At 41.6% G+C, this 25,132-nt stretch overlaps 1 protein-coding gene across 1 annotated transcript in view; it reads left to right on the top strand.

The window, feature by feature from the left end:
- The window catches only part of NDRG3 (NDRG family member 3), a 72,812-nt gene that overhangs the window by 14,418 nt on the left and 33,262 nt on the right, over positions 1 to 25,132 (top strand). The window contains exons 2-3 of the mRNA XM_079785024.1: positions 5,890 to 5,990; positions 16,926 to 16,961. Coding sequence (XP_079641150.1) covers positions 5,934 to 5,990; positions 16,926 to 16,961 — 93 coding nt within the window. The 5' untranslated portion in view covers positions 5,890 to 5,933. The remainder of the gene's footprint in view (positions 1 to 5,889; positions 5,991 to 16,925; positions 16,962 to 25,132) is intronic.

The raw sequence follows: 25,132 nt of genomic DNA, 5'->3' as shown, positions 1-25,132 counted from the left end.
AACTTGTTTGAGGCATGTGGCCCGCCAGCCGAGAGTTTGACATGCTTGCTGTAAAGAATTTTTGTGAGTTTATTTGAGCCAAACTGTTGACAGTTGCCTGGAAGCAGAATCTCAAAGTATTGTGATAATGCTCCGGAGAATGGCAGTTTTTCACCTTGTTTTATACATTACAATCAAAAGAGGAGACGTAAGTAGGTTACATGAAATCCATTGGTGATAGATTAGGGAAGTGGGAGAAAGCAAAGCGGGGAGGTGGATTGGATAAGAAGTAAAATGATAGCCCAGCTGGTGTGGATCAGTGGTTGAGCATTGACCTGTGAACTAGAACAGCGGTCGCCAACAGGTGGTCCATAGACCACTCATGGTCCGTGAGGTCCGAAAGGTTGGCGACCACTGAACTAGGAGGTCACCGGTTTGATTCCTAGTCAGGGCCCAGGTTGTTGGCTCGATCCCCGGTAGAGGGTGTGCTGGAAGCAGCCAATTGATGGTTCTCTCTTATCATTGATGTTTCTATCTCTCCTTTCCTCTCTGAACTCAATAAAGATATATATATGTATATATTAAAATGATAGCCGGTTTTGCTCAGTGGATAGAGCATCGGCCTACGGACTGAAGGGTCCCAGGTTCGATTCTGGCCAGGGGCACATGCCCAGGTTTCGAGTTTGATCCCCAGTAGGGGGCGTGCAGGAAGCAGCCCATCAGTGATTCTCTTTCATCATTGATGTTTCTATCTCTCCCTCTCCCTTCCTCTCTGAAACCAATAAAAATATATTAAAAAAATAAAAAGTAAAATGATAGACACATGCTTCTTTTACGTAGATGGGTACAGGATAGTTACACAATGACAATGAGGGGATTTGTGGTCTCCCCCCTGGTGCATTGGTTGTGCCCTGAGGGGTCCGGAAGAAGGGAAGTTACCCCGAAGGTATGTTATCTTAGACGCAAAAAGACAATAGGCTCAATTAAGATCAAAGTTGATACAGGCCTAGGACAGAACTACCCACCTTAGACTACTTTTTAATTTTAAAAGTTTAAATTTCATACCATCCTTTGTGGTTACTTTAGGTCTTAGTGAGTTTAAAAGGCTGCCATGTAGACCTTCCCAGAGCTTGTCAGGGTAGCTAGCATGTGGCCCCTTTTTGTCCACAAATATATTGTTGGACTTTATTTAAACTGTGTTCTACAGAGCCTTAGCTGTCTCATCACTTCAACCAGTGCCCCTACATGTTTTTCTGTTCTCTATTTCAGAGTTTTGGTGCAAAAATTAAAACTCAGTAGTTTTGATCTTTAAAGGTCCTCTCAAGTGCTAAATATCAAAGAACACTGGTGCCTCTCCTGACCATCCTAAGAACATTTTTGCTTACATTTAAATTCAGAAATGTCAGTTTCTGTATTTCTAAAAGGTAATAGTCATGGGTTTTTTTTTGTTTTTTTTTTTAGCATGGAGAACTGAACCTCATTTTTCCTAGATTTTAATACTATTGACTTTCACTGTCAAAGATAATGTCTCCTTAGTCTTCCTCCCCGCCCCCCCTCCTTTCCTCCAGTATTTGACAGTTTTCTCCCCTTTCATGCAAACTTCTCTTCTCCCTTCACTTCTTTGACTTTGTATTTCGGCATTACCTCTTGCATCTCTTGAGCATTTTTTCTTTGTTTCTTATTGGTTCTGCTTTCTTTTCTATCACTGAGTTGTCTTCCAGAAGAGCCCAAGGCCTACAGCTCTTCCATGTCTCTGGTTTGGTGAGTGCTGTGGGGGAGGAAAAGTAATTTTCCTTCTACCCTTCTGGCTGGCCTAATAATCAAATTGACACAAGACAGATCAACGGGAGAAAAACAAAGTTTAATAAAACACCTCCTGTATACATGGGAGAGACCCAGGAAAACTAATGAGTAACTCTCCAAAATGTCAAGCCATCACCTTAAATACCACCTTCAGCTAAAGACAACAGGTATTGGGGGTGGAGAGTCACTTCCGGGAAATTACCTGGCAAAGCACAATAAATAAGAATAAGATTGTTGTATAGAGTTAAGTCCATGTCTTCATCATTGTTAGCAAACGCAGGCGTGGTATAGTGAGGAAAACACTGCTACAGATGGAAGTACCCTTCTGCAGATGGAAATGTCCTTTTACACTGTCCTCCTTGGTTTTCAGAGCTTGTCCCTTGTCTGCTGTTTCTTAAAATTAATCAGCCTGAAATAATCAATATCCCAAAGAGGCATATTTTGGGGTGGCAAGCTCTGCTCTTCTTTAGCACCTACACAGATTTTCCTCACTAAATCTCACTCCACTCTGTGCCCCAACCCTGGCATGTGCCCCGACCAGGAGTCGAACTGGTGACCTCTTGGTTCATGCATCGACGCTCAACCACTGAGCCACACTGGTCGGGCTTTTTTTTTCTCTTCTTTTTTTGTGTGTGATATCTCTTAATGTGGGCCAGGCTCCTAGATAGTTGGGGGCAGGGGAGCTTGAAATAATCCATGTACTACTTAGGCACATCTTGGGGTGGCTTGTTCTGAACCCCTACAAAACCTTGGCAAAATCTGACTTCTCTGACCTCTCAATGTTTTTATCAATTTCCTTTCTTTATATCTGTGATTTTAATAACGGGGTCAGGCTCTTTTCACCTGCCAGCTAGATTTCTTCCTTTTGTTTCAACATATCTTTATTGTTGAAAGTATTAAAGATGTTTCCCTTTTCTCCCCCATTGACTTCCTCCACTCCCCATCAACTAGATTTCTGCACTAAACTACTAAACTCTATCTTTCTCCAGTACATTTCCCTTCTAATTAGTCTGGTCTGTTGAATCTTTTCTTTTTTGGGGGGCGGGGGCGGGGGAGGCTTTGAATCTTTTTGAATTCCCATCTGAAATCGTTTTTAGAAGAAGGCAGGATAAAATTAAATTAATAGTCTTTCTCTGTCCCATTCTCCTCATCTCTATTAGGGATTGATTGGTGCTAATAATCTAGCCTTTCTGTTCTTCATCTCTTCAACTCAAATGATCTTCACTCCTCATATGATGAGGTCACTTATTGGACTGTCATTACTCAAAGCTGATTATGCCTAAGATCCTGAATAAGATATCCAGGTGATCGTTTGTTTGAGGCTCACTATTCTAACAACAAGCAAGAAATAACCATTGTTTCTAAAACCGGTTACCAAGTAATAGCTGGAATTTTGTCTCTCTTTCCCTACTCGTTCTCCTAATCCTCAGCTAACTACTGAGATATTGAGGGCTTTTTTGCTGGTGTGATGACTCAAACCTTCATTCTAAGGCATCTGAGTTACAGAATTGCTCTGGGCTTCTATTATCTTTACTTCAAGGAGGTGGTGCCCCTGTGACTAGAGGGGAAGAAACTTGCCCAGGGTTCTACAGCCAGTAGATAGAGCCTGGTGTTGACATTATGGTATCGTGGGAAAAGCAAAGGCTTTTAAATCCTTGCCTTGTTACTTACTTAGATGTGGGATATTGGAAAAGTCACTTAACTTCTCTCTAAGCCTAAGTTTCTCAACTTTAAGAAATGAAGATATCTACCCAAGAAGACTGTTATGAGGATTAAACATAAGATGCTTAGGTTATAGTTCCTGGCACAGTATAGGATTTATTACCGCCCCCCCCTCCCCCGCCTTTTTCCCCCTAGCTATTTAGTATCAGGCTTACTTCTTCAGTTCAAGGATGGCTGGTTTTTACTTTTCAGTCTTCCCTTTACCTCATAAAGCTGGGAAAGAGGGTTAACATTTTGTTATTTACTGCAGTTTATAAAATCCCTACTAGCTTTTTAAAAATATCCCTTAGTACCAGGATGGATCTGGCAGTCATATCATTTGTGCAAAGGAAACCTCAGGCTTTAGATTCCCCAGGAGGAAGCCAGTCTGTGTAGCTGGGAGATCTGGAAATGGAATTTTCCACCATGTGGTCTTGGTTTTCTCATAGGTGTTAAAAAACTATTCATTGGCAAGGGCTCAGAACAATGAGAACTAAGCAAAAATTGAGTCTAGAAGAATGCATTAGGTCCCCTTTAATGTGGAAGGTGAACATCTATTGTCTTATTGCCAATTCCTAAGTCACACTATAGCAGCTTCCTGTCCTGCATTAAGTCTGCACTGGACCCAGCTGATAGGGACAGCCTTCTTATTTAATTTGTGCCTTTATTTAAGTGTTTGTCCTGGCCCAAACTTCACATCATCACTTTTTTTTAATCTTTATAAATTGGATGGGAACACAGTGAATGCCAGTCACTTTGGACCTGAGGGCAGCCCAGGCTTTCCCTCTGTTCCCAGGTTCTTGGACAGGCCTTATATAGAGTCACTTTGAGTTATCAACATTTTGAAGTATCCTGCTTGCAAGTGAGTGAGTTAAAGTAGGGAATAAAGCAGGTGGGTTGGAAAAACATTTTCAGGAAATCACCATTTTACATGGGAAAAAAGAACAAATGGAAATAGATGAAATCTTAACAGTAGTTGTCTTTAGATGGAAGGACTAAGTAAAATATCTTTTCATTATTCTGTGGTTTCCACATTTTCTAAAATGAGCATATATAGTATTGCTTTTATAATAGGAAAAAGAACTTTAAAATCGCCATTTAAAAATATATTTCTTTATTGATTTCAGAGAGGAAGGGAGAGGGATAGAGAGATAGAAACATCAATGATGAGAGAGAACCACCAATCAGCTGCCTCCCGCACGCCCCCTACTGGGGATCGAGCCCACAACCCGGGCATGTGCTCTTGGCCAGAATGAAACCTGGGACCCTTCAGTCTGCAGGCTGATGCTCCATCCACTGAGCCAAACCAGCTAGGGCGTAAAATCGCCATTTTAAATTATTGATAACCAGTGAAGTCCAATTGAAAAGTAGCCAGTTTATAGTGTGATTAATAAACACACAAGTAGATAGCAGGTAGGCCAATGTTTTTAGAGTTAACTGGATCAAAGCATCACTGCAAAAGAGAGAATTGTAGATGCTGGCTGAAATTTGTGATAAAAGATTCAAGCCATTCCATCTCCTTTTGAAATGTAACTGGTAGAAAACAAACTATGTCCGGCTGCTGTGGCTCATTTGGTAGAGCATTGTCCCAAGCACCAGAAGGTTCTATTCCCCGTTGTGGCACATGCCCAGGTTATGGGCTTAATCCCCAGTAGGGGGCATGCAGGAGGCAGCCAATGTTTCTATCTCCCTCTCCCTCTCCCTCTCTGAAATCAATAAAAACATTTTTTGAAAAATCAGTTTAAAAGCAAACTAAAAATTTCAGCTTTTGAGCATTCAGTAGCTTAATCAAGTTTATAGGATGCCTGGGATCTGAGAAAAGAATCATGTTCCATAGGAAAGTTAAATTATCATCAGGCTTGTGCTCTTTAAGTGGCACAAATGTTTGGGATGCTTATGATTGGCATGTGGGGTCCATAGTTTGAAGAGTGTTCATGTTTGGCATTCTCTGGGTCCTTGGAAGGAATGATAAAAGTTATGGGTATTGCCACACTAAGGGAAGAAAGGGGTTATGCTAGAATGTGAATATCAGGAGGCAGAGATCATAGAAGCCACTTTGAGTCTGTTTGCCATACTATCTAGTTTCCTGTGTCTTCAGCACCCTGAGCAGTGCATGACACATGCTAACCTCTAATATTTGAATGAATGGAAGTAATGAGACTATAATATTTCCAACTCCTGGTTTAAATATTTTTCATTGAGAGAAAGGAAAAGAAAGAAAAAAACACAAGAGATTTGTTGTTCCACTTATTTATGCATTCATTGGTTGACTTGTATCTGCCCTGACCAGAGACAGAACCTGCAACTTTGGTGTATCGGCAGGAAGCTCTAAAAAATTGAACTACCCGGCCAGGGCCCAACTCCTAGTTTAAGCCTTTTTCTTCACTTCCTTCTCTTCTGTTTCAGAGTCACTGATTTATTTTTGAGAATCCTCTACTTTCATCTTCCTCATGGATGAACTTCAGGATGTTCAACTCACAGAGATCAAACCACTTCTAAATGATAAGGTAAAGACTGCTCTGTTTTCACTAAAATTTAGAGACTATTCTTTTCACTAAAATGTCTGTTCTGCGATTAGTTCATTTCTATGTTATCTAAATAGTAACTAACTCAAAACATAGTTAGCTTGATTTTCTATGGAGGGAATACTTTTTAAAATATATTTTTAACCATCTTTTTTGTGCCTTTCCACATTTTTCTTTCCTTCTACTTTGTTTCCACTGGCCAAATTGAATCATGTTATCCTTGAGATTTTCCTGCTTTTCAGATAGAGATATTAAGGGAAAAAATAATAAGGCAAAGATAAGTAGAAAGTATGAGAGTGGACTTTGACTTAAAATACAAGTATCTTAAGTTTCAATTTCTTTTTTTTAATATATTTTTATTGATTTCAAAGAGGAAGGGAGAAGGGGGAATCATTGATGGGCTGCCTCTTGCACGCCCTCTGCTGGTGATCGAGCCCGCAACCTGGGCATGTGGCTTGACCGGAATTGAACCCAGAACCCTTCATTCTGCAGGCCAGTGCTATATCCACTGAGCCAAACCACCTAGGGCTTGAGTTTCAGCTTCTGTAAGGAAAACTTAACATCCATGGCTAGTGAAGTGCACAGGCTACAACACTCCCCCCACATTTTGTCAAGTGTATGATGGGACCCTTCTGCCAACGTGGAGGTTTTCCTCCAGGGATGCCTGGATGTCAGGGATATGCCTCGTTTTTATTTTAGTGTTAGAGAAGTGCACAAACTAAAGACCAGTGTGATATAAGTTACCAAAAAGCTAAGAAAGGCTTATCCTCTCTCCAGTCCCACTCCATTCAATAAATGTGCCTGAAATTCCTTTTTTTTTTTTTTGCCGAAACTGGTTTGGCTCAGTGGATAGAGCGTCGGCCTGCGGACTCAAAGGTCCCGGGTTCGATTCCGGTCAAGGGCATGTACCTTGGTTGCGGGCATATCCCCAGTAGGGGGTGTGCAAGAGGCAGCTGATGGATGTTTCTCTCTCATCGATGTTTCTAACTGTCTATCCCTCTCTCTTCCTCTCTGTAAAAAATCAATAAAATATATTTTTTAAAAAAGAAATTCCTTTTTTTTTAACCCTCTTTTGGTTTATTGTCATTGTCCCCTATTAAAATACTCTTGTAGCTTGGTGTGATTGACTACATGGCATTCTTTCCTGAGGGAAGTATTGATGAATAGTGAGGGTAAAATGCGTGAGGTTGGGATGAGGGGTACACCAAAAGATGTTATTGCCTATCACCTTTTTTTTTTTTTTTGCTGAAAGGAAGGCCCTTCACCTACAACTTCTATGGCTGATGACTTACTATGCATTTTATTAATTTGCTGTTGAATCCTATCAGCTCCATTTTCTCCCCTGTGACATCATCTCCATCTCCACTTCATTCCTTCCTTTATCTTTCACCAGATTTTTTGCTCTTTCCCTTGACAAGCTACACACTTTGTTTAGCCCCCTTTGGTTTATTCTGCTGCTTCCCCCTCATGTTTTAAAAAAAAACAACCTCTTTTAAGTCCTGTCTTTTGGTGCATATGAAGGGCTGTCCCCAAATAGATGTGCCGCAAAGAGGAGGAAGGAAATAAAATCTTCTGTGAAGTTTATGCATAGCCACAGAAATGAACGGTTACAAGGCAAGTAGGTAGCCAGTTTAGCTTCTGGAAGATTGTAATCCATCCTAAATCTGGCTGATCACTAGAATCAACTGGGGAATTGTTTAAAAATGCAGATTCCTGGGTTCCACTCTACACCAACTAAATTGGAATCTGAGGGGAGGAGAATGGGACACACACACATACACCTCTGTGATCAGTGTTCCTGCTTGTTGGAATTACTTGGGGAGATTTAAAAATTACCAATGTGTTGGCCCTACCTCCAGAGGTTCTGATTGAATTGTTCTGCGGTGTGGTTGAGCTTTTTAAAAAACTCGCATGATTGCCCTGCCCGGGTGGCTCGGTTAGTTGAAGTGCCATCCTGTACACCAAAAGGTTTCGGGTTTGATTCCTGGTCAGGGCACATACCTAGGTTTCAAGTTCAAACCCAAGTTGGGGTACATACTGGAGGCAACTGATCGGTGTTTCTCTCTCTTCCCCTTCCTCTCTAAAAAAAAAATAAATAAATAAAATAAATCAATAAAAACATATCCTCAGGTGAGGATTAAAAGAAAAGGGAAAAAAAACCACACAACTCCCATAATTGAGAACCGAGCCTAAAGTGATTAGCCAATGTAGGAAAACCATGACCTAATGGGTCTCAGATATTTGAGGACTGGGACACAAATAAGAGGAGGACCCTTTCCTAACCCTGGAAGTCCACAGGATGCCTGAAGAGGCACCTGTGCAAAAGGGTTGCAGGATTGACTGGATAGCTCATAGAGAAAGTATATGGAAAAGTGACTGTTACCATAGAAAAGCATTGAATTAATTTCTGGATCCTCCTCTCTGAGGCCACAATGATGCCTTGGCTGTGTCTGATGTATGCCCAAGTTCTATGGATAGAATTGTGCCCCTCTTACCCAAATTCATATGTTGAACACCCCCCCCCCCCATTGACTTTATTGAAGATAGGGCCTTTAAGGAGGTAATTAAGGTTACATGAGGTCAAAAGAGTATAGCCTTCTTTCAATAGGATTGGTGGCCTTTTAAGAAGAGGAAGAGAGAGAGAGAGATGGCTATTTTTTGTGGACACAGCAAGATGCCTCACTTGCTAACATCTGTTAGCTCCTCTTTGATAGGCCTGTGCTGTTCCTACCCACTTCCCATGCTCTCTCTCTCCCTAAGAAGTGCTCCTATCCAGTCATTGTGCATGAGAGTCCCCTGCTCCAGTGAAGCTTTATAGAAGTAGATTGGCAAGACGTCCTCTTTGGATGGGGCATTCCCAAACAAAGAATTCCACCCCAGTTAGCGCTCCCCCCCCCCCCTCCCGCCCCAATATATCAATGCTTCTGCCTTTGCCGAGCAAGCGGGTGCTTTTGCATACCCTGTGAACGGCATAATGATGATAATGCTGCTTACTCATTATTTCATTTGATCCTGCCAATAGCTTGGTGATGTAGGACACACAGATCAACTATTCCCATGTTGCTGGTGAGGAAATTAAGGCTAAGAGAGGTGAACTGGCTTACTCTGATTGAGTACCTAAGAAGGCCTACTGCAGAGTCTTAACACTACTACTGTTTTGGGCTGGAGAATTATTTATTGTGGGAGACTATTCTGTGCATTGTAGGGTATATCCTTGGCCTCTACCCACTCACTGGATGGCAGTAGCACCTCCCCAGTCATGACAGCCAGAAATGTCTCCAGATAGTGTCAAATGTCTCCTGAGGGGCAAAGTTCTCCCCAGCTGAGAGCCATTGCTATTATAGGATAAGCCTTCAGGTTTGAATAGGTGTAGATAGATGTCTTGAGTTTTTTGTTTGGGGGGGGGGGGAGTTGGTTTTTTTTAACCTATCCTGCTATTATTTATTAAGTACCTTTTAGTGCCAGATGCTTTACATACCTTCTTTCTTTTAATTATCAGAGTATCCCTCTGAAGTAGATAGTATTATTCCTCACTTAGCAGATGAACATCTGACTGAAAGAGTGGCTTGCCCAGTCAGTAAGTGGCAGAGCCAGGACTAAAACTTACATCTTTCTTACTCCAAAACCTGAGGCCTTTCCACCATGTTCCTCTGTAGGTGTTTTGGCATCAGCTCTGTGGCTTGCCCTGTCTCTTTCACTTCATCTTTCTCTCCATTCTCCTCATAGATACACTCTCATACAAAGACATCACTAGACTCCTCCTGGCTTCAGGGAGCTAAAGGAAGTCTAGACCCAATCTAATATGGAGAAATTTGTCCTGAGATGACTATGAGGAAGCATTCTCAAAATAGCGTTAAGTGAGGCTTTTCTCGCCTCAGAATTGTGAAGAAGTGGGTAATTTTTTGTGCTTGTTTTGGCTCCAGTGATGAAAAGAAGCACCCACTAGCACTTTGCTTTGGGAGGGCAGAAATTGCACAACCATATGAAATGATTTTTAAAAAAATAGCATTTAACCATTTTCAAAGCATTTTCACAAATATCAAATAAATCTTCTAACTTCTTGTAAAATAAGTAGCTAAAGGTATTTTTAGCTTTATTTTACAGATATGGCTCAGAGAGGTTATATGACTTGTCCAACGTTCATGTCTAGTACGGTGGTAAAGCCAGGACTAGATCCCACATTTGTTGATTTCAACTTGAATCAGGGGTCTAGAGGTCTTCCCATGATCTGCTGCCTCTTGTAGCTGGTACTTTCCACTCCTCACCCAAAGACCTTATAACAAGCAGGAGAGCTGACTGGGTTTTGCTTCATTTTCCCTGCCCTCCTCTACCTACTGTTGGTTCAGATATTACCGAGTGGTGAAAGCCCGCGGCTGGGCTTGAGAAAATCAGTAGGGGGGCCACAATTGGACCCTGCAGAACTGAGAAAATAACAAGAAGGGGTATAAATATTTTGTTGGGAGAACAGAAACAAGTTGTTTACTTTGTTTTGGTTGTTGTTACAGTAGGAAATGAGGTAGACCCTATTACAGTTTGATTTCTCTTTCTACCAGAGACTAGAAATAGAAATGTGAGGAGAGGACGGTAGGAGAGAGAACTCAGGGATTAGCTTTTTTTATAACCTTCCAACAGTAGAAACAGGCAAAGGGCTAGTGTCAAGGTTTCTTTTAAAATTTTTTTTTTAATTTATGGACATTTTCATTAAAGAATATTCGGGAAGTACTACATCTCCTGTGCACCAGAGGGGGGGTGTCCATTAATGTGCTAAGAGGTGATTGTCACATCATTTGTCAGAAAGTCTCTAGATGGGACTTGAGCAGGAAATGAGTTCCCAAGAAAGTAGTGATGCCACTGTGGTAGACGGTGCTCAGCCTGCTACACGGTCAGCAGGAGTTGGTGGGAGGAGCCCAAGCCTTAACCACAACTCAGCCTGGTGCCCACAGAGTTTTTATTGAAATTGTACTTTTTCATCAGTCTGCAGATGGTCATCTAAGTGTCTGACCTCTTTGTAAGTTTCTTTAGGAAGTCTCAGTTTTTAATTAGTATTTTTGAAGGTAATAATATAGATAATTAAAATGTATATACACATACAGCCGTATAAACACACATACTCACATGTATGTAGAACTTTCACTCTTGTCTCTGTATTATAGCTTGAACAGATTTCTCTTTTAATAGAAATGCCATATTTTATTCTCTAATAGTTTTTTAAAATTAACTTGTTTCTAAAATTTTACTGTTAAAACAGCTCCCTTTCCCCACTTTAATTCCTAGCACATCATTTGCATATAATCCTTCCTTTTCCATATTTTCATTCAAATTGAGTATGTCTATTTTGGGATGTTGATAATCTACACAAAATGAAGTTTATTGCATTTACTAAGTGCTAGGATTGAGAATATAATGGTGAATCAGACACAACCTCATCCCCTTCAAGTTCACAGAACAGGCAGATTTACCTCACATCTTCCTCTTGGTAGTTGGTTCTGTGGTCTTACCTATCTTGTCTTCTTTTCCATTATATCTGTTGCTTTCTGTCTTTTGAAACTATATATTCCTCTTGACTAGATCTCATGTTGGGAAACTACATCTCTCTTCTTCTTCTCCCTGACAATTACTTATGTGGTTTTTTTTTTAACTTTTTAAAACTTTCCCTCCCCTCCCCCTTTTATTTTCATACTTCTTTTTATTTACTGACCTATTCTTAGTTGCGTTTTGCTTATTCTCCAGGTTTGTATTTGAGAGAATTATTTGTTTTTAATTTACCTTCAGGAGCTGCTTCACTTACCTTCTACACCTGGCACGAGGTTCTACCAGGGAACTCTCTTCTTAGCTGGTTTCTACCTGACTGCAACTTTCAGTAATAATTTATCTTTTTCTTTTTTGTCATTCCCCCAATTATTATATTATTTTAATTTTTTTCTTGAATCCCTTTCATCTACTTAAGTCTGCTTAGTGCAAGAATCGCTTTGAACATGGAATTAATGGTATCTTTAAAATGTACAGAAATAAAAAAGAAAATACACAGAATTTGAAACTTGTAAAAGTTTTGTTAGAGTAGAATCATGTACCTCAAATATCAGAGACAATTAAGTCCTCATGGAAGGGCCCCAGGGAAGTCTTTATCCTTCCAGAATACACCCAATGAGCACTATTAAATTTTTAACAAGTTCAAATAATATGTCTTCACTTGCTTCACTTGACCACAGATTGAGTAGGGCCCAGCTAATGGCCTCCATTCAGAAACTCTGAATGCTAAATACTGTCAAACAAACCCAGTCACGTCCTTTCTCTAAGATGATCACTTACAAAGCCGGAAGCCATTCTCCTAGACTCTCTGATTTCTCTGAAGGAGTTCTCAGGACCTAGAGGGCTTGGCATCTCTTTAAAAAATGCCAAGAAAACAAGTATTAGTCTTCTTTCAATTATTAGTACTTTTTCTTCTGGGAGTAGCTGTGTACATTGGATTAAGAACACGTAGTTGTCTTTTGCTACGTATTCAATAACGAGAAGCTCGCTTTGATTTCTAGAAAGAATCATCTCTCCATTTTTGGCATTTCCCTTTGTGCTCATCTCAGAGGCTTCAGGGCTTCACAGAATGCCTCAGGACTGATGCTTTATTTGGGGGAAGGTGCAAGTTGAATCAGGAATCGGGCTCAGTGTCTGGTCATTTATATTCTACTCAAACCATCTACCCTAGTATATAAGAGGGCCCTTATTTCTGCTTCTCATAGTTAATTAGAAGTTAAACAAAATGGCCCGGCCAGTGTGGCTCAGTGGTTGAGTGTTAACCTATGAACCAGGAGGTCACGGTTCGATTCCTGGTCAGGGCACATGCCTGGGTTGTGGGCTCGATCCCCAGTGTTGGGTATGCAGGAGGCAGCCAATCATTGATGTTTCTATCTCTCCCTCTCCCTTCCTCCTGAAATCAATAAAAACATATTAAAAAAAAAAAAGAAATTAAACACAATGATTTCTCTGAAGGAGTTCTCAGGCATAGTATGGGGCTAGTGGGAGCGTGGAATATAATCCTTTTTACCAATAGCAGCATTCCTTGGAAATATGCTACCCATCCCATCTGCACCGTGTCTTTGTTGTCTCTCCAAGCTCTGATTGCATCAGACTTTATTTTGTGAACTTGGTTTCATGCCAGGAACAATACTTCAGACGAGCTATCTCCACCACCCTTTCCTGTTCTCGGTATCCGCAGCAGTCTCTCTGATTGGTAATCTATTGTGATTTTACTGCCACCTTTAGAGAACTGAGGTCTGTTCATCCATAGCCTTATTCCTTCAAAAGCTTTCTGAATCTAGATCAGTACTGTCCAGAAGTTTCTGCAGTCATGGAATTTTTTTTTAATCTTTGCTGCCCAATAATATAGTTGCCACTAGTCATGTGTGTCTGCTGAGCACTTGAAATGTGGCAAATGTGACTGAGAAACTGTAAAATTTAAATTTAATTGCCACATGTCACCAGTGACTACCATATTGGATAGTGCTGCTGTAGATCTACTAGTTCCTCTAGTAGAGGACATTTTGTTTCTTTGTGGTTTTTTATACCATTCTGGGCTGTGTTTTCAACATCTCTGTTTTATCCTGCCAGCAGTGGGATACAGAACAGGTTCTAAGAGGATCTTCTTCTTTTTTTAATTGACCAATTTATTTGTTGTTGTTTTTTTAATACATTTGTTAATTTTTTTTAGGAAGGGAGAAGGATAGAGAGATAGAAACATCCATGAGAGAGTAACATCATCGACCAGCTGCCGCATGCACTGCACCTACTGGGGATCAAGCCCACAACCCAGGCATGTGCCCTGACTGTGAATCGAACCAGTAACCTCTTGGTTTCTGGGTCGATGCTCAACCAGCTGGGCAGAAGATTTTTTTTATTGATTTTTAGAGAGAGAGGAAGGGAGAGGGAGGCAGGGAGAGAAATATTGATGTGAGAATCCAACATCGATTGGCTGGGAATTGAACCAGCAACCTTCTGGTGCATGTGACTGTGCCCAACCAACTGAGCACCTTTGGCGAGGGCTAAGAGGACCTTGAAGGGGGGATGGGACTACTTAGTGACCAGCTGTCTAGATCTCTGGAGGGGCAGCTTTTGGGAAGGTGCTTATTAGCAGCTCCACACCTTCTGGAAACCATTGTAGGCAGAATATATATTTTATGATAACATAGTTTCTAAATAAAGAAAGGTTTCTTTCAGGGGAGGGTTTTTACTTTATGAAAAATCAAATTAGAAGGTTTTTTTTCCCCCCTCCCAAACACATCATTCATTATCATTTTTATACTCTTACATCATACTCTTGGACTCTGGCATCTAAAATGCTACAAAAATGCCTCTGAGTCATTCCCATTGACTTTTTTTTTTTTTTTAATCTAACTTTACTGTGATATAATCTCTTTTTAGAAGCTTGGTGAATTCCCCTTCGGTCTTTTGACTGTGTTCTGCTTTTTAAATGATTCAGTGATGTGTCCTTTTTCCTATCAGCAGTTTTATGGAATGCAACAGATAGGTCATTGTATTAGGAATCCTGTTTTGTTTTTCTTTCCCTCCAGTGACACTTTCTTCCTCATTCAATTTCAAGTCTTACATTTCCAATCCATCTATATCTTTGTTCTCTCCTTAATCCTTTCTTTAATTCCTGGTTCTAGGCACTACTGCCTTCCTTATTCCTCTCAGGAACTCCTTTCCTCCCTGGTGCTCCTTTGTGGGTTATAAGTTTGCTGTCAGACTCTGATCCATGTCTTACCCTCTTCCTACAAGTTCTCACTGCTCTTCTTAGATAGGGAGGCAAGAAGTTACCAGCTTTACTGGGAAAGCAGGCTGCTTTCTTTTATACTAGGGGCCCAGTGCAACTGTGGGCTGCGAGGCTGCAGTGGGCACAGGGGCAGGTCTTCGCCCATACTCCGTGACCCCTCCTGACCCTTCCCTCCATGGCCCCCATCTCCTGTCTGTCCGCAGCCCCACTCCCACCGTCGCTGTTCCCATGTGCTGATGGCGCCGGCCCCACTCGCACCCGCTGACGGCTCAGAGCAATTGGGACCTGCGCCAGCAGCAGGTACGAGTGGGGGCTGCTGCCCCGATTGCCCCTCAGGAGCAGAGGGAGGTAGAGAAGCCCTGAGGGGCGATGGGGCTGGCAGCTGCTGCTCACATCTGCTGACACGCCGAGTGATCAGGGCCTGGCGCCGGCAGCGAGTGAGAGCAGTGGCTTCAGCACTGGCAGCGGGTGTGAGTGGGGCCAGTGCCAGCAGCAGGTGCAAATGCCGGGTGGGATTGCAGTATGCAGGAGCAAAGAATTTTCAGTAAACACCAGAGGTTTGTCCAGATGACAGCAACTGGCGCCCCACCTTGGTCTGGCTCCCCTGCTCACTTGCTCTACCATCCCTCCGCGGCCGACGCCCACCATGTTCCACACTCTGGCGCCTGCTACCAATGCCCGCCATGTTCTGTGCATGCCCCCTGGCGGTCAGCGCACGTCATAGCGACCGGTTGTTCAGTTGTTCTGCAGCTCGGTCTATTTGCATATTAGGCTTTTATACACACACACACACACACACACACACACACACACACACACACACACACTAGAGGCCTGGTGCATGAAATTTGTGCATGGGGCGGGGGTCCCCTTAGCCCAGCCTGCACCCTCACCAATCCGGGACCCCTTGGGGGATGTCCGACTGCCGGTTTGGGCCAAATCCCAGGGATCAGTCCTAAACCGGCAGTCGGACATCCCTCTCATAATCCTGGACCACTGGCTCCTAATCGCTCACCTGCCTGCCTGCCTGCCTGATTGCCCCTAACTGCCATCCGCTGCCAGCCAGGTTGCCCCCAACTGCCTCTATGTGCCTGCCTGGTCGCTCCTAACTGCCCCCCCTGCCGGCCTGATCACGCCTAACTGCCACCTGCTGCTGACCAGGTCGCCCCCACCTGCCCCCATCCTGCTGGCTTGGTTGCTCCTAACTGCCCCCACCCCCCGCCGGCCTGGTTACCCTTTACTGCCCCCCCTGCCAGCCTGGTTGCCCCTAACTTCCCCTGCTACTGGCCTGGTCGCCCCCAGCTGCACGCCCCCCCCCCCCCCCCACTGGCCTGGTCACCCCTAACTGCCCCCCCCCCTGCTGGCCTGGTCGCCCCACACAGCCTGCTGTTTAGTCATTTGGTCATCCCTCACTAACCCCCCTGCTGGCCCGGTTGCCCCACGCAGCCTGCTTGTTCAGTTGTTTAGTCATCCCTCACTAACTCCCCTGCCGGTCTGGTTGTAGGCAGCCATCTTGTGAGGGTCAATTTGCATATTACCTCTTTATTATATAGGACTAGAGGCCCAGCGCACAAAAATTCGTGCACTCAGAGGGGTCCCTCAGCCCGGCCTGCACCCTCTTCAGTCCAGGACCCCTTGGGGGATGTCTGACTGCAGCTTAGGCCCACTCCCCAGGGCCTAAGCCACAGTCGGACATCCTAAGTGCTGCTGAGGAGATGGGAGAAGCTTCTGCCACCGCCGCTGCGCTCACAGCTATCAGCCCGGCTTGTGGCTGAGCGGAGCTCCCCCTGTGGGAGTGCAATGTCCACTAGGGGGCAGCTCCTGCATTGAGCACTTACCCCCTGGTGGTCAGTGTGCATCATGGCGACCAGTCATTCCGCCGTTAGGGTCAATTTGCATATTACCCTTTTATTATATAGGATAGATTCTTAGGAAGTCCACCAAGGTGTAATCTCACCTCTAAAAACTCACCTTTTACTAACACATGTTAGGAACCTACCCTGCCTCTGAAGACTTTTTATGAGAAAGAACCATTTTAGTTTATGGCAACCAGTACTCTACACATGCACTGCTTTCACTGTGAACTGAATTTGCTGCACATTTGGGGAAGCCATATGGGGAAACTGACTGTGTTTTCTGCCTTCTGTTGACAGAATGGTACACGAAACTTCCAGGACTTTGACTGTCAGGTAAGGACTGTACAAGCACCAAGGAGGTCTGTGTACCGGTTCTCTGCAGTGCTTCCCTCCCTGTGCTGGTGGTCTGTAGAGGTAGATCTCTCTTCATAGCAGTCACGGCTCCTTCATGTTCTTTTAGTTATTATATCAAACTAGCGTTCCCGTTGCAGGAAAAATCCTGCAATAGGGTTTCCTGCTGCACTCTACCCCGCCCCGCCTGCTCTCCTCCCTTCTCCCCTGGCCCCGCCTCCGCTCCGCCCTTCTCCCCCGCCCCGCCTTCTCTGCCAGCCTGCCTGCTTTTCTCCCTTTTCCACCAGCCCGCCTGCTCTCCTTCCTTCTCCCCGGCCCCGCCACTGCTCCTCCCTTTTCCTCCCCCCGGCTTGCTTGCTTCTCTGCAGCTTTGCTCCCTTCTGCCCCTCTTGGCTTCTTTCTAGGCTGTCGTGATATGCAAATTAGCCACCATCTTTGGGGTAATTTGCATACTCATCCTGATTGGTTGGTGGGCGTGGCTTGGGCGTAGCGAAAGGTGCGGTCAATTTGCATATTTGTCTATTATTAGGTAGGATTTCTTTAAAATAATTTGCTGTTATATTCAAAATTTGCCTGCCAGGGTCTGTTTTTATGGTTGTAGGTTACTGTGTCTATGTGATTAAGATCTCCTTTCCTCAAATGATACTGGAAACCCCAGTCACAGGTGTCAAATGGAGGGTTGTCACCGCACTGCAGAAAAGGTGGGGGAAGGGTAGTTTGGAGGGGAAACTTGACAAAATGTAGGTTTCTATTAGCTTTATATTTAGAAATACAAAATTCAACCTGACTCATTAGTATTTTCTTAAATGATACTGTTCTCTTCCTAGTCTTTTTTTTTTTTTTTTGGTTAGTTTTTTCCCCTGTAACTCTATTGCCAATTTAAAAATTTTAAAAATGAACCAGCAACTCTTGATCTATCTACTTTATCTATTGACTGGCCCTGAAAGAAATAGGAGGAAGGAATGAGTACATGGAAATGTGAATCTTATAAGCCCATGCAGCCCGGCTCCTGTTTTGGGGATGATGTCAGAGCAGTGGCTGTCAGAAGGAGCGTGAAGTAGACTCACAGGGTACTAGGCAGAAAAGGAAGGTGTTGGGAAACCAACTTCCTTGCTTGCAGGATTTCACCAACCCATATACCCAAAGGCAAACAGTTATTTTCAGATATTCATTTTATGTTAACTATAGTGAAATCTATAGCATTAGCATCAAAAGGAAGGACTAATATTTATCGCATAGGCAAACCAAGTTATATCATAATTTATGGAGTAACTATTATAGATATTAAACATGTCATCTTTAGTTCTTGGAACAATAACACAAGGTGTGTGTATGTATGTTTTAATATGTTTTTATTGATTTCAATGAGAGGAAGGGAGAGGGGAAGAGAGAGATAGAAACATCAATGATGAGAGAAAAACATGGATCGGTTGCCTCCTCCTGGGGATGGAGCCTAAAACCCAGGCATGGGCCCTGACTGGGAATGGAACCATGACCTCCTGGTTCATGGGTCATGTGGCGCAGTGGTTGAGCTGGGCACAAGGTGGTTTTTATTATCCCTGTTTTACAGATGTGGAAATTGAGAATCAGGTTTCTTAACTTGCCATTGAGTGAAGTTGGGGTTGAGAAACCCCATTCTTCCTGAATCCATTTCCTGTTCTTTTCCACCTGGAAATGTCCAAAGCTGAGATGTTATAAGGAGCTGAATTATATGAAAAGCTGAGGTTCCTTGGCAGGATACACGAGACTCACTTTGTAAGGGGCAGTGTGCTCATTGTGTTGTTACAGATTTCTGAATCCTAGTGTCAGATACCTCTTAGTGTGACTCTTTGGTGCTTTATATATACAATGTAATCAACCTAGTACTGGTAGGAAATCATTTGCTATATTCCTTTACTCAAAAACAAGAAGTCATATTATTTTTTAAATGGTAGCAGTCAAGTTTGGGTTTAGTGTTTTAAATTTCACCTAATTTCATCTATGGTTTGGATCCTAGGTTGAGCCTGTTGAACTTGATTGCTGTTAATATTTGATATAATTTACCTAGAAGAAAATCATTTGAGAGAGGGACAGTAAAATTCAAGGTGAGGAATTCCAGAAATAGTATTTGTAAACTCCTGCCAAAAAGTGTGGAAGCATTTATTTTCATCAAATTGGATATCCCCTCCCCAAAAGAGAAAATTAGAATATAAAAACTTACAAGCTCATTGCAAAATAGATTTTAAAAATATCAAAAAGTAAATAAATAAATATCACTTGTTTTTTCACCAGTGTTAATATTTTAGAATATAGCCTTTAGGATTTTTTAATGCATACATATACTTAAATATAAGTGAAATTGAGTTTTAGAAATATAAATATAAATCACTTTTTAATATTAAGGCTTAAAAGATCTTGATATTTTGGGTGAAGCTTTAGTAACATGTTCTGGCCTTATGAAATACAACTTTTAATTCATTTCTGATATAACTAGAATGGTGGCAGATGTGTGTCACTGGTTTTTTAATGTACAGCTCTTTTGGGTTTTAAAAAAGAAAAAAACATAGGCTCTTTTCCTCCGTCCAGAACTCAGGAATGCTCTCCTACCACCATTCTCATCTGTCACTTTGTTAAAGGATTATGTGATGTTCTGGAGACTGGTGGCAGCTGGGTTAGGAGTCTAGCAACAGGCTGATTGAAGGAAGGCCTAGGAATTGGGAACTGTGATGTGGGAAGTCTAAAGTGCCTAATTTGCCTGAAAGTTTCTCAGAAACCATTGGGCGTTCTTAAGAGACAAAGCAGAACAAATCTATAAAGCTGGCATTGTCACTAAATGGAAAGGCATTCAGCCTTGGCATTGGTGTTGTCTATTAGCATAACTGTGGGCTTCTTCTGATCTGTCTTGCCTCAAAAATCTTAAAGGAATCTCTGATGATATCCCAGGAAGTTATCTTGGCATCATCAATTAAGCTCACAACTTCAGTCTGAACCGATTTTTCCTTACTAATCAACTACGTGTTTGTGTATGTTTTTTCAATAACTGAAAATGTAATTAAAAGTGTACCATTTCTCTTGGTTTTGCTTGTCCCATGTGATTTCATTGCTATATAGCTCCTCTGAGGCAAACAGCAGTTATATTTGTGTATAAAAGTAGTGAAGGAATGGGTGATTAGAGGTGACATGCTTAGAAAGGAGAAATGAGCCTATTGCCAGTTGGAACAATGAATCAGCAGGCTCATTGTCCATTTATCTACTTCAGTGTTGCTTAATTCTCTTCTCCTTGTGAGACTGTTTAAAAGCTTGGAGTTAGAGCTGAAACAAATGCTGTTACTTCTGTGTATATGATATTGCTTTAAAAGAATAACACTTATCCTGTGTATGATCAGAAACAAATTTAGGAAATTCAAAAAAGTATAAGAATAAAGATTACCTATTATCCTATTACCTAGAGATAACTATATTATATTTTTTTCCAGTTTTTACTTTTTTATTCTGGTTATCAAAAGAGTACATGCTGCCGAGACCGGTTTGGCTCAGTGGATAGAGCGTTGGCCTGCGGACTCAAAGGTCCCGGGTTCGATTCCGGTCAAGGGCATGTACCTTGGTTGCGGGCACATCCCCAGTGGGGGGTGTGCAGGAGGCAGCTGATCGATGTTTCTCTCTCATCGATGTTTCTGGCTCTCTATCCCTCTCTCTTCCTCTCTGTAAAAAATCAATAAAAAAAAATATATTAAAAAAAAAAAAAAGAGTACATGCTCATAGTTGAATATTTGGAAAGCACAGAGAATTAGAATTATAAAGTAGTTGGAGAAAAACTCTTAATTCCATAACCCAGGGACAACCCTGTTAATATAGTGTTGAAATATATGTGTATATGTAATATTAAAATAATTTTAAAATTTCTTTAGTTGGTTATACTGGATATACAATTTTGTATCTCCTTTTCTGACTTAATATTAGAACACAATCTCATTTCCATAGTTTTAAACTCATAAAAATTTCTAATGGCTACCTGTTATTTAACCATATAGCTATGCCATGACATAAGTATTTCATTATTTTTTGAAATTAGATTGTTTATTATATCTTCACTGAACATTTTAGTGCATAAATTTTATCTACACTTTGAGTTATTTCCTTAGATTAATTCTTGGAATGAGCATATTTAAGGCCCTTGGCATATCTTGTCAAATTGCCTTTCACTTCCACCAGAGGGTTACTCAATAAATACTAATGGAGAGTGAAAAGCTGCTGTCTGCCAGGATATATCATTCTCATAGAAGAGAATGGAGTTCTTGCTCCTAGGATAATCCAGGCATGGCCAACGGCTGAATAATCTCATGCTGGCTGTTTAAATGCAGTAGCTCTTTAGCCTTGGCTGGTGTGATTCAATTGTCATCCTGTGCACTGAAAGGTTGCTGGTTCGATTCTGGGTCAGGCCACATGCCCAGGGAGGCAACTGATCGATGTTTCTCTCTTCCTCTCCCTTCTTCTGTCTCTAAAATCAATTTTAAAAACACATTTTTTAAAATACAGTAGTTCCTCATTGACCTGTGGACAGAAGGGTCCCAGGTCAAGGGCACATGTCCGAGTTGCCTGCTTGATCCCCAGAAGGGGGAGTGCAGGAGGCAGGCCGATCAATGATTCTCTCTCATCATTGATGTTTCTATCTCTCTCCCTCACCTTTCCTCTCTCAGAAATCAATACACGTATATTTTTAAAAAAGGAGATAGCCCAATAGATAAGAAAATAATTTTTTAAAAATTCCATCGCTCTTTAGAGGACTGATTTATAGAACCCAAGTGTGAGAAATGGTTTTTAGTACCATAATTCAAATGTATGTGACCGTCCTCTTCTAAAGGGTTTTTTAAACAGCTTTAAACTCTTCCCAGTCACTTGTTGAATGGGATTGTTACAAAAATAAGATTAAGTGAAATAAATACCCTGAACGTTCCTTCCATAAAAAAGAGGTGTTTGGGGACAGCTGGGATTCAGCCGTCTGCTGCAATCTGTTACAGATTTTGATCAGTAGTTACATGCTCCTCCCCTGGCCTTGAAGGATGCAAATGTGGTCCCAGTCCACTTGTTGGCCACTGCTTCCCTTTGTATGCCCCACACACGCCCAGGAAAACTGGGATTATTACTCCTCTGCAGTTTTCCTTTCTTAATGGCCTCGGTTCATAGTTCCTGCCCTTGAGATGCCCTCCACCTTTTGTTGGTTTTGGGGGAGTGAGGGAAAGGTTGATTATTAAGTTCTAAGGATATAGGTGACTTTATTCTCAATAAAGGGGAAGAATTTTTTCCCCCCTCCAATTGAGAAAAAGATGAGTTTATTTTTTTAAATAATCAACACTCCCAATCTCAGTTCCCTTTTTTTCCTGTCACTAGGGGATTTATTTCTCTGACAATCTCTGTTTCATCATGGGCTTTATGGCTGCCAACTGCCTCAAACTCACATTCTTCTAGCTTAGCAACCTTACTGGGAAGAGAAGATCTTTACCTATAAATCTAGGGAAAAGGTCAGGGAAGGAATCTTGACTTAGATGGGTCAGGTCATGGTGTGTGGTGGGGGGGTTACATGCACATACCTGGACCCCTTCCCACCTGCACTTTCCTAGAGAGTCCATGTTCTGAAGGTGTTCTGGGCTATTGTGTGTGGGTTAAATCGTCATTCACTCTTTTTCTTCCTATTGTCATCAAAGGCTATGTGAAAAAGATGTTAGAGTTGGCTTTGAAGGAGGAAAAGATAGATTTTATGTTGACATATTGCAAGAGAAGCTTCCAGATGAAGAGCATGATTTATGAGGTTGAGAGTGTGGGTAGTTGAAAAATAAAAGATATCTGAATGGGTATTGATTGAACTAGGCTGAAAGATAAAAGAGTAAGAGGGGAGAGAACTGAGGATAGAGTCAGAGAAAATGTAATGTAGAACTTTAAAAAGAAAAATGTGTTCTGATAGGTAGAAGGCTGACTAAGTAATTGTGAAGGCCAGTTCTTTTACTAGGGGATTAAATGAGGAAATGAACTTTATCCCACTACACAGAGGTAAGGTAATGGTGGGAGTATTACATAAAAAATTCCTATATAATAATAAAAACTATACCAGAGGCTCAAATAGTAACTGCTTACTAGATGCAGAAGAAAATTTCATACTAATAAAAACATTGACATTTCTAAGAGTATGTTGTCATACAAGTTTACCTAACCTCTTTCAGACTGGCCAGAGAGAGGAGGAAGTACTAACAGGCATGAAGTGATCAAAATTTAACTGAGTTCAGAGAGAGATGACAAGTCAGATTGAATAGTTCTGGTGATAGCACATTTTGCTGAAGGAAGATGACTCAGAAAAAAGGTGAAAGTTAATTATTATCAAATAATGGTAATATCCTAAACATTTAAATTCTTTAAAAAGACTCTTAAACTACATCTTTGATTAAGAGGGAGACAGTCTAGGATGGAGAAGTGTGTTGGGGACCAATGTGATTTCAGGTTGTTTTATAAGCCTGGAGAATAAAGGGACCGTGGTCAAGTACACAACCTTGGAAACAGTAAATAATCAGAGAATACTGGAAACGCTCTATGACCAGAGCCTATTAGATGCTACCTGGGCTATGCCCTGGAGCACAGACTCATTGTGTAGTCATACCCTGTAGAATACTAGGGTGCAGGGTGAGGGAACTGCAGAAACAGCCTGTGGAACGCATGATCCTTGACTGAAGTGGAAAGGTGTTGGCAGCTTCACCCCTATATATGGCCTGTCTGTTGAGTCAGCTCTGTAGCCAGGGTCTCTGCACACTCATCTGTAGATGGAGACTTCAAGCTCTTCACTCTCAAGGCCCCAAAGGCTATGTATAGAAGTCTGTAGGGAGGTGAGTATCTCCTTTTTGTATTCTTTGTTCTAATATCATTTACATTCACAGACTTTGAAATGAAGAAAAACTATAGGAATTGCTGAAGCACTCTTGATCCTTTGATACTTTGGTCATTACACAATTTGAGGGTATATTATGGGAGGTAGGAACTGAGTGAGGTCTCTCTAAAAAGTTGAAGTTTTATTAGTCAATTTTAACTCCGAATTTCATCTAGATCATGAAATGATGACAAAGTAGTTACTTTACCCCATTCCCTCACCTACTTTTAACCCATCTGTTATAATCTCCCTTTTCATCATTCTTCTGAACTTCCTTCACAGCTCGCTATCCCTCATCCCATTCCACACCCTCCCCTCACTGTCCCCCTTCTCCCCCACCCCCCACAAACACACACTACCCCCATCAATTACCTGGCCTCAGGAGGTCTGCTAACCTAAGGGCCAAAGTGTAAACCGGTTTTCCCCTCAGGTCTCAGTAGTACAGCTGAGGCCAAATCAGAATATTTTAAGCAAGACTCTACTGAAGGAAGATATGACAGAAGGAAGTCTCCAGCAACTAGATTGTCAGAATGACAAATTGTTGCACATTCTCTTCAATTTGGTTTCTCCTGAGTGTCACCCATCTGGCAGGGGCCTGCATCTCTCTCCCTCTTTATTCTTTCTTTTTCTCAAAAAATAAAATGAGAGAGCGAGAGAGCAAAGCTTCCTTGTGTTCCCTTTTAGAATCTATCATCTCTCAGGAGGAAACAAGTTCTAATGTTAGTGTCATTCCTTCTCCTCCAAGTTCTTACACTTTAAATATATAATCTATTTAGTGCTACTTTTTAAAAAATCTGTGGTATATTATACACATAACTTTCTGCATTTCTATTCAGCATTGTGTTTTTAAGATTTCTCTATTAATGCTCATAGCTCTAGTTCATTTTTTCTGTATTATATGAATATGTCATAATTCATTTATCAGTTTCCCTATTGATGAATATTTAGGCTGTTTTCAATTTTTTTTACATTATAAATAAGGCTTCAATGTATATTTCTGTATATGTCTGACCATATTTGGGAATTTCTTTAAGATTATACCAAAAAGTAAAACTGCTATAGGGTAGACATCTCTAAAATTTACTAGAAATTACTGAATTGTTTACCAGAATAGCTGGTCCAGTTTACATGCCCACCAACAGTGTATGAGACTTAGTTCTCTACATCTTGGACAACCCTTTGCATTATCTAACTTTAAAAGTGTTGCCATTCTGGTGTGTCTGAAATCACATTTCTGTGATTTAGTTTATACTATCCTGACTGC

Source organism: Cnephaeus nilssonii (assembly GCF_951640355.1).
Source record: "Cnephaeus nilssonii genome assembly, chromosome: 11".
NCBI classification, from domain to species: Eukaryota; Metazoa; Chordata; class Mammalia; order Chiroptera; family Vespertilionidae; genus Cnephaeus; species Cnephaeus nilssonii.
The sequence above is the reverse complement of the archived record's forward strand: the minus strand, read 5'-3'. Positions and strand labels throughout refer to the sequence as shown.